Source organism: Ischnura elegans, chromosome 1 (assembly GCF_921293095.1).
Source record: "Ischnura elegans chromosome 1, ioIscEleg1.1, whole genome shotgun sequence".
Taxonomy (NCBI): Eukaryota; Metazoa; Arthropoda; class Insecta; order Odonata; family Coenagrionidae; genus Ischnura; species Ischnura elegans.
In genome coordinates this window covers 107,266,454-107,276,596 of record NC_060246.1, presented here as the reverse complement: position 1 = coordinate 107,276,596, position 10,143 = coordinate 107,266,454, and the positions used below count along the sequence as shown (strand labels likewise).

At 41.4% G+C, this 10,143-nt stretch overlaps 1 protein-coding gene across 4 annotated transcripts in view; it reads left to right on the top strand.

The window, feature by feature from the left end:
* The first annotated feature begins 1,072 nt into the window (after positions 1–1,072).
* LOC124167698 (titin) overlaps positions 1,073–10,143 on the top strand; it is a 290,842-nt gene continuing 281,771 nt past the window's right edge. For all 4 annotated transcript variants that reach the window (XM_046545725.1, XM_046545709.1, XM_046545700.1 and 1 more), the window contains exons 1-2: positions 1,073–1,143; positions 6,255–6,551. In XM_046545725.1, the coding sequence (XP_046401681.1) occupies positions 6,337–6,551 (215 nt within the window). In that variant the 5' untranslated portion in view covers positions 1,073–1,143; positions 6,255–6,336. The remainder of the gene's footprint in view (positions 1,144–6,254; positions 6,552–10,143) is intronic.

The following is a 10,143-nucleotide window of genomic DNA, read 5'->3' as shown; positions in this document are numbered from 1 at the left end:
TATGAAGCAAATAGTTGGTGGGAAATCGTATTTCCTTCAAAATAATATGATTGCCTCTTTCTTAGACGTTTTCAATTGAAAGACATAAAATAAAAATTCTTAAGCGTACGCTATTACTCCCCTCTCCTCTAATAGAAGCCATTTGTACATTTTCATCTACACGTGGCGTCGTCAGAAAATATTTTCGTTGCATGACCTGGTGGTCGAAATTTCAATGCCCGTTCATCAGGCTTTAATGCCGGTATTTCGGCCCGTAACTGTGAAGGCGTGCAAAGGTTGGCAGCTGCCACCCTTCCGATATGTTCGAAAATGCTCTCTATGGAGTAACAGCAATCCTAGCACCGTGGGGCTTCCTCTAGGTGCATGTCAGCTGCATCTGTTGCGAATTTTTATTCGCAACCCCCGAAGATTTACGCTAAGCTTATTGGCCACTGTCAAATGAGTATGGTGCATGGTAGCCCGGTAAAATGGAACTCGGCTTTCTAGCGGAGGATGTACGTGTTAACTGGGCCTATAGGCAAGTGCAATGTTGCATGCAATGAACTTATGCGCCGGGGGACCTTCGGGTCTCGGCCTTGCCTCCTACTCCTAGTCTTTATGAGGTCAACGAACGCAGCTGACCAGACATAAGAGGCGACGGAAAACTTGTCAGACGACCTTTGCAGACATGGGTGCATGAAAATATTGTTCTAAATTCCATCTTGGTTAACTATTTGCATTTTTAATTAACCTGATCATGGAGCTTCTCCGTGAGGGCAAAATTAGGAAACATAAGTGAGCGATTATCATGTATTAAGGGGGATGGTAAAATTAAAATAGTAAATCATGTGATCATTCTTGGTGCAAATCAGTGAAACTCGATGATTTTTGTCGATACGGCTAGCTTGGTGCGGGATGCGATCATGCCCAACCCTCAACCAACTCTCTACCGCAATTTGTTGGGTTTTAAAAGCGCGTTTCTTACGCTCCGGTCACCCTTCGCGAACTTAAGTTCCAACATAAATTGAGTGTCCCGTGCGACGTCGGAATGTGGAGTTGAAAACAACTCGGCCAACGTAAGTCAGTTGTTTATCGGCGGGTTAGCCGAGAACATCTGAGGTGAAGCGTTTGCGATGGATATATTTTTGGAATGAACTAAACAAGGTATGTGCATTTTTTCGAGTGAACAATTAAAATTAAGGAAGTGAACAATGTTTGCATCGTGGAAATTACAGTCATAGTTGTGCCTGAAGTGATATTCAACAAAATATTGTGACATGTCACACAAGAACGGGAATGTAAGGCCGATATATTGACGTTCAGGGGTATCCACGCGTTTTTTTCGCCCCGATAAAGTTGAATTGAATTAAAGAATCCAACCTTAGATGCTGGATTTTCCATGCATTGCAATTTCTTGCATACTTTGGCTCTAGAACAGTTATCCTTTTTGTTTCACGGGAATGCGGCGTTTAAAATTGTCGATCTATTTTAATCGCTTTAAAATTGTTTTTTGTACTGTCTGCTTATTTTAAAACTCCGAAGTTCCCATCAGTGCTTTTGAATTTTAAATTTGTCTCGGATAAGTTGCTCCAAGGATTGAATATCGATGAACTTGAATATATATAGGGGGTGAACCGAGTTATACTCGTGTTATTCCGTGTGTTCTGCCTGGAATTTTTCTAAATTTCCATCGGGAGAATCATCAGGTGGCCGTTTCTCGTGGGCTGGTCCTTGATCGTTGCCTCCCGTCTGGGCGATGCCACAGTCAGCTGACTGCTTGCTCGTCCTTGTCAAGTGCAATGGACCGTCTTGTAGGTGGAACGTCCCCCCTACGCCGAGCGACGCCGCGTCAAACCGGTGTTTTATTGCTTTTGTTTTGCTCGCCTACCTCCTTCGTTTTCTTAAGTGGTCGAGTCCTCTCTCTCTCTCTCGTCACTCTTTTAATCATGCTGCCATTTTTAAGATTTTTTAACCGGAGCTTTAAGTGCGTCTTCTCAAGAAAACGATGAGGTGGTGCATTGATGCTTGCCTTGCGTGCAAGTATTTCTTTTAGATCATGATGATGGAGGAAGATATTTTTTTTCCTCTCACGCATGCTCTCCTTGGTCTCGTAAGGGCTGAAAGTGGGAGGGCAAAGGGGTGGGTCTGGTTCGGAGGAGTCAGGCAGGTTGTTTAGGTAGGATGGTGAGATAATGGGAGTGGCTGCATTGTAGGGGGAGGGAAAGAGGAGGGTGGTGGACCTCTCGGCTAACCGCTTCCAAGCTCTAGAAAAGACAATCTGTGCCTCGCACACCGAAGAAGCATCGACTCGTGGTCGAGGCTTGAGGGGTTTATGCGATGCTACAAGAAGATTAGAGACATTGTTTTGGGCCCTTGTAGCTGTGACATTTACGCGAAGCTTTTTTCTCGTTTACTGTTCACAAATAAAATCATCCATGAAGTCAAAAGCATATACCGATCATTTGAAAAATATTAGAATTTAACATGTGTGTATTTCATCGCAAACATATCTAAATTTCTCGGAGTACATTTCATCCTGATTAGCGCAATGTGGTATGTATACATCATCTATCAAATACTACCATCGATGCTATGCTCAGTGACTTCATGTTTGCAGGCAAATCGAACGAAAAAATTCATCAATTCACTGAATATATGGGAACTTTTAGGTTAGTAGCAGATGTCATCCTTGCCATTTTACTGTATTCATGAAACGGATTAGTTATTGTTAACTTTTCCGGCTCTAATGAACTTCATTGCTCCCGGGTATTAGCTGCTTTGATACCATGTTCCTACGTGATAACATCATGTAATTGTGGCATAAATGTTTAAATACCTTGGTTCTTAATTGTTTCAACAGTAAGAGTAAAAATTCCTCAATTTAGGCGATTTCGTTTTCAAAGCTCAGAGCATTCAAGACTAATCGATGAAACTAACGTATGAAAATATTTCAGCGGTGATGATATTTGAGGAAAGGGAATGTTTACAGGAATTCGTGACTGCTATTATATTCGACTTATTGTTAGTATGTGTACTATAAGTTTAATCATATAAAGACGTGAATTTTCATAGTATCTACCCCGGGTCAAATGCCAACAATTATTTTCTTAATTAGGGCCTGTGTTTGTTCCCGCATTAGTTTATGAATGGTATCGTAGTTATCACTTTGGATAAGTACTTCGCCTCCCGTGCTGTATTTTTACGGAGATATATTGCTAATCCCGTGTGAGTCACATTAAATTCATCACCAAATCTCTTTTAACATACCGTGAGCTTGATTTTATGAATCGATAGTGTGTATTTCCCCTGATAATACTATCTTCTGAGTGAGGTAGTACGCTGTTCCGAGGACTTTAATTCCACATTTTGTTACATTTCAATGCCTCAATGTTGATGAATTACTGACTACGCTGGTAGGAAGTTGAATGTTTAGGACCATCGTCATTGTTCCCTTATTGCGTCGGATGGGATTAATAGATATAAATGCCTAGTCAGGTATTCTGATTTCATAATCGGAATCGCTTTGTTAGAATGGTGCTATGTAAGTCAAGCGTGGCAAAAATGTGGCCGGGATATTGGCCCCCAGACACAGGTGAAAGGAAATCCTTCGGCCTCATACGAGCCATTAGTCCCGTAGTTATTCCTCGTTGTTACATGGCATTCTACCGACTCCTCGAGCAAGAGTCGACTTGCTGAACTCAAATGAGCAAGAATTCCAATAATCTCCAGGAAATACTATAATTTGTTCTAGAGCTGCGCGGAGGAACTTATTCTCACTATTATTTATGCATCGCACTTAGCTTCTTCATATTACCAGGGAATAATTTTTATAGCGAATCTGAGAAAAAATTGTTACCTTTCTAAAATATGGAGCTGACTCAATATTAGATTCTCTTCTTACCAGTCAATTATTAGGTTTCCTACAGAGCACCAGGTTATATCAGTATAAAAATCACATTTTTAGGTACCGTGTTATTGTGTCAAACTGAACCGAACGATAAGAACGATTCAGTAAAAATTAAGGAGTCACGGTATTGATACGAACATCATTTTTGATGAGCTATAAATGGGAGATTTTGTGCATTTCAGGTGATTCAACTGTGATGCCGACATCAGAAGAGTTAGCCTACTAGAGTAGTCGAACTAAATGGTTTTATTCATAATGTGGTGGTTTCGGCGAAAGCCACGTGGCAGGGTTGTGCATCTTAAGTATCGTGGATTCCGATGCACAATCTTTATGTCACTTCTCTTGATGTGGTCCATTGCCTGCTCAAGCAGCATCACCCGGGGAGCGGTAGAGGCGAGGGCAGAGATACCGTTTTGCCTGCTCGCAAGTAAAAGTTTTAAGTGGGCCAGCTGTATGCATCGATCTTATGTTTACAGTTTGGAATAGATCCAACTTCATATCGAATGGATTCTCACTGCACGGATTAAAGTCACATCTCATTCGTATTTCATATCTCGTTTTCATTCCAAATATTCGTAAAATAAAGTGGTACCAAAGTGATTGTTTTCTGAATTTAATTCCTGGAGGCAATTTTTTCCACCCATTTTTGTTATTATTTCTCTACTGTCTCTTTACTGCATGCTCTGCAGAACCTTTTATGGGACCTTATAATTGTGTTTATCGAATTCAATCTTCCTTGAGGAACTTAAGTACCTATTTAATTGGGATTGTAGGAAGGAAGTAGACAATGTCTCCACAAGACTAGTGACATGTTCGTCTTGGCAGAATCATGGCGCTTGAGGTCTATGAGGGGAAACCTAATGAGTTAATAAACTTGCCGAGGACTTCCTTGTTCTATGCATTTGTTCCTTGAGTTTTTTTGCTGTCGGAATAAAATGGTTTCGGAATTCTCTTCGGTGAAAGTTGATCATTATTGAGTAGTATGAGGTAATATCGGTGCCGAAGGGCAGATTTTTGCCTCCCAGTAAAAACAAGTTGTTTTTTTTTTAATTTGTAGTCGTGTTTTCCTCTCTTAGTGTTGCCAAAGCTTGACGAATACGAGTTCAATCGTTATGATGTCTTGTGGTTTTCTTTCGCGAACAAAAGTTATCACTACCTCAACGCATTCCATATTTAGCGTCAATTCCAGCGCGTAGTAATATTTTATTCCTCGTGATTGCTATATAGAATGGGATGAAAATAACTGCTGTTCCATCGAATAAATGTTCATTCGACCGTAACGATGTATACTACGACAAATATAGTTTTTTGATGTCTGAGCGGATTTATCGGTCCCTTCAGTAGAAAAAAAGAGTGCCCTTATTTTTCTCGGATCCCCGTTTGATTAATTTTATGATTTCGTAACGGGAGGCTGAAGGTATGTAGCGGGAAAATGTACACGTGTTCAAAGTCTCGGCGATGCCCTTCGTAAGAGGATTAACCCGCCCAGTGACCGTGGTAGTATTGAGCCATCGAGCCTACATTCTGGATAGCTAATGTGGTTTGTGCGCGTTGTAATATTTTTTTCATTACCGCAGCTTACAAAAAAAAAAGTCTTCGCGCACCATCAGTCTCCGTTCAAACCCAATTTCTTTGCTTCCGAGACATCCCAAGAGTGGGGAGGGGGGGCGGCGAGGGTAGGCGACGCCGTCCTAACGGTGTTTCGGGAGATCATATGTTTTTCAGTAAACGATCGTGAAGCAGCCACTGCAGCAGAGTGGCGAAGTTGAGGGACCAACACCACCTCGAACGGCAAGGTGCGGAGAAGCATTGCTGGCTGCCTACCGAGACTACGTCATTTGAAAATTCATACGGCGTGTTCTTTGTGGTTACGTGATATTTGTGCGCAGTTTATTCGCCTCCACGCTGGATGACATCGATTTTTTTTACGTTAAGTCTTCATTAGTTCTTTTAAAATTATTCTTCTGGACCCAGCGGCAATAGAAACTACCTAGAATTCTACAAGGTGAACAAGGTACGCGTCTGAATCTCGGAGTCTTTGATAGTGTGACGTCTCAACTTCGATGAATCTATTTTTTTAAATGAGATGCCATGAAATAATTTTGAGGCCCTGACGACAGGAATACAATCCATACAGTGGCTTGAAAGTTACAGGCCTTGCTCGATATAACCCTAAACTTCCTCCTGCCCGTGTATCAGAAATTCGTGACGGAACGATTTCGTGGAATTCTCCGTTTCACTTCAACAGCGTTCGTCGTCTTCTTCATTCTCAGTGCGCAATCTGCATGTTTTCCTTCGCGAATACGGCTTAAGTGATATGATGGAAATGAGTTTGGCCATTTTGACCGTGGATATTTTCACCGCGCAGTTCCCTCGGATTGCTGAGGAATAAACGTGTGGATTGGCCCCCATCGCTTGCCTCGGAGGAGGAGAGGTCAGCCGGCGAGGTGATGGAGGCGGCGAGCATCCTGGGGGTGCTGGGCAGCGGAGTGGCGGTGGCCCCTGGGGGCAGAGACCGGGATGGGCGCGCCTTGGTCATCCTCCGGCTGCCTCCCGGACCGGAAGCGGACGCCGCTCCGGCGGGTGAAAGATCTCCGACCAACATATCATTATTCCGGGAGGACATGGACTGCGCGCTGCGCTACCTCACCACGGCAGCATTCAGGTTTGTGGTCGTGCATGCTATCTCCTACATTTAAACATTCATCCTTCACTCACCACTCTGAGTGTTTTGACCCCAAAGTTATTTTGGATCAGTGAGGGCAGAATTCAGTCCGCACTAACAAGACAAAGACAGGTAGATTTCACACAATTTTTCATATTGCTTTCCCTTAGCCAGCAACGCTGACAATGCATCATTATAAACTAGGATCTGCGTATATTTACTTTGTCAGTTACCCCTGACCGATTCCTATTTGATACAACCAGTGGTGGACCTATTGGGGGAGGGGGGAGGCTATAATCCCCCTTTGGGTCGAAACAAACGCTAAATAAAATCGAAAGTTTTGGAGGTTGCCACTTTTTACAAAAGTATTTAGTAATTTTTTCCGATACATTTAGCTACATTAAAGAATTGGAATAAAAATTATCTATAAACTTAGGGCCAATTTTACACCCCTTTGCTATCTTATAATCCGGTGGCAGATCCAGAGGGAGGTTATGGGGGCTATAGCTCCCCCTTGGGAATCCAATTTACACTAAATAGAATGGTGATTTTGTTCCTACCCCCACTACTGCTGGGAGGTTACTCCTCACTAAGACCCCTGAATGTACCCTGGATCAGCTACTGGATACAACAGTTGTTGTTCACAGTGTAAAGCATTGAAGAAATTCTTCTCGTGTTTTGATCCTGGACTGGTCACAACGGCGTATAAAATGGGAGAAAGCCCTCCCCCTTAATCACGAAAATATCTTGACTTTAGGAGGACGAATACCTTCTGCTCGAACTTTCTTTTTTGTCGGCGGAATACTCGCTTAAAACTTGCGCTATGATCGTGAACTTTCAGAGAGTATGAATTAGACCGTTAGAAAATTTAAATTGAGTTTGAAAATTTTACCTTTCTCAGATGTGTATTTAAATATTCGAGATACACGCAAATGTAGAACAAGGTCTACTCTATGTACCCTGAAAATTTCAAGATGATGGCATGACTTTTACGCGAATAATACGTCACCCAAGAAGACCGCTCCAGAGGGAGGTATCAACCCTAGTTTTGATAATATCTTGCACTTCCTATCCATCCGCTCGCATTTTCTTACTTCCTGTCTTTTTCATTTCTCGTTTATTTTGAAAGTAAAATGCCATGGGGTGTCCTTATTTACAATTGCTTAACCTACCATTTCATCGAGCTTGACCCCTCCCCTAAGATATAGATAATACATATACGCTGATATCTGGTCGTACCTGGTCACTCACGTTTCTATGCGGAACTCGTGCCCCATCGTCGTTTGTCGCATCATTGTTTGTCACTTGTTGTTTCACGCGGAAATTATTTCAATAGCATACCGTCACCGAAATGCAAAACCAATGTTTCTATGTTTGTGCAAATGAATGCACCTTGACCATACATGTAACGCCAGTATCAGTCCTTGGGTAGATCATCGCTTACAAAAGAAAAGGTCATCTTTATCGGAGGTCATAAGCATTAGGGTTGGCTTGACGCAGAGCTATCCTTCATTGTTATTCTGCGGAATGAACACTTTTCCTATTCATATTTTTTAATTTTTTCGTATTTATTTTTTCCAATCTCGTCATTTGAGGTGACCCCTGTACACTGTACAGCCTTTTTACTCCTTTGCTTCTTTATGAGCCATAGACGTCCTAACTTAAGCCATGTACGACCAGTAGCGGATACAGAAAAAAACTCAAAAGGGAGGGTGCGAAAGATACCATGAGCAACCTTAACTTTTATCGTAATGGAAAATTATCGAATCGCATGCAAAGTATAAGTTAGTTTTATTTGAACTGATTATATACAAATACAATACAATGCCTTCTTATGGTATAAAATAGTTACAATTGTGGTTCTGTTAGGCAATAAGGGCGGCCCCGTAAGGGGAGGGGGGGCGCCCCCCGCATCTACAATTTGTATCCGCCTCTGTCTACGACTGACTTTGTAAGGTCCTTGCTATGTGAAATATTGTTGAATCTCTTTTTTATTTTAAATAAGTTATTTACATAGGAAATTGTTCTTATAAAGCATACCCTCCAATGGGGTAGTTTCCTTCATCAAAGTAAACGGAAGGCATTGATTACGATTCGTTACCCTTCATTAGTGTATTCATAGTATACAAATTATTTGGTTTTAGAAATCCCAGTTTAGACGAATGGCAATGGTCAATTTTATCCTCATTTAAAAAAAGCCAGATTGGCGCCCATGCGATGCCACTCCATGTGACGTCACAGGGACCTAGTTTCTATACGAGTAGATAGGAGTGTTACATCGTCTGAGATTACCAATGCATGCATGAGGCAAATAGCTCAGGGAAATATCACTTAATAATCACCGATTAAAACGGCCTATGGTCGGAGGGTTTCCTTCGTTTGATAGGGTATTGATAATCCTTATTTAAGCCAAGCGCTACCTGCTAGCAGCCTGCATCGCAGCGGCGCACATATCCTCGCCCCAAGGTCACCTCACACGGCGACAGCGGGAACCAGAATGATGCCACACGGGCTTTTCCCAGCATTCCTACTTAGTAGTCGCGTTTTCGAGCGCTTGAAAATGTTCAATTTTCTTTAAATCGCGAAAAATAGATATCGTCATTTAAAAATCTAAAAGCGTGAAATGTGTACTCCAGTAGTAATAAACTTTCGATTTAGGCAATTAAATATCATAGGAAACCGCCCTATTAACATTGGCTCAACATGGCAAGCAGTAGCGCAGCCAGGAATTTCGTTCGGGTCCAAAGCTAGGGGGAAAAACAGGGTGATAAGTAATGGCTTTTACACTAATGTTAATACTTTTCGTAATCGAAAAAACTACATTTCTTAAAGAAATATTTTGTAAATTCATGATTTTTCAATATTTTAAATTTTGTTTTCTTTTATGAAGGAATATAACTGTGTTTTTATATTTCGGGGGGAAATATATCTGACTTCACCACTGATGGCAAGCATGTTAGGGAGCATTGTCAAACGCAATTAAAACCCGGGTCATAAAAGTATTACAGACCCGTGTCTTGAGTTGATATTTTACTGCGAAATGTTTCTAGAACGTTTTCCCGTACATCCTTGCACTAGCATTTTTAAAGCTACCCTACTATTTGCATCATGTTAGAATGTCTTTATGTATTTGAATATTTTTAACGGTAAACAGGGATAGATAACGGCAAACTCGAGCGACCAGATACCTCAAATTCGCTCATACTGGATCCCAGCCATTTTCCGTTTTGTTTTCATTTTCATCCCTCCCAACATTCTCCAGCGTTCTTCCATTGGCGTAGCAATTCTTAGAGACCCGAGAAAACGGAGATGACTCGCTTACGAATGGACTTCATCTTGCACTTTTTCGTCATTGCGTTGGCAAAATGACGGGAAGTGATTTCAACGCTTGAAAAAATAATGAATTAAAATTTTGAGTCCTGAGGTTGTTCATTCACTTCGATGAAATTTTTTATGCCATTCCTGCGTAACTTATACTTAGAGAGAGTATCTCTAATCAGCTTATATCTCCTGGATTGTATGTGTTGAAAATGACATAAAGTCGACTTATCAGGTGTCTTAAAAAGATTCGAGAAACTTTACTTTTAAAATA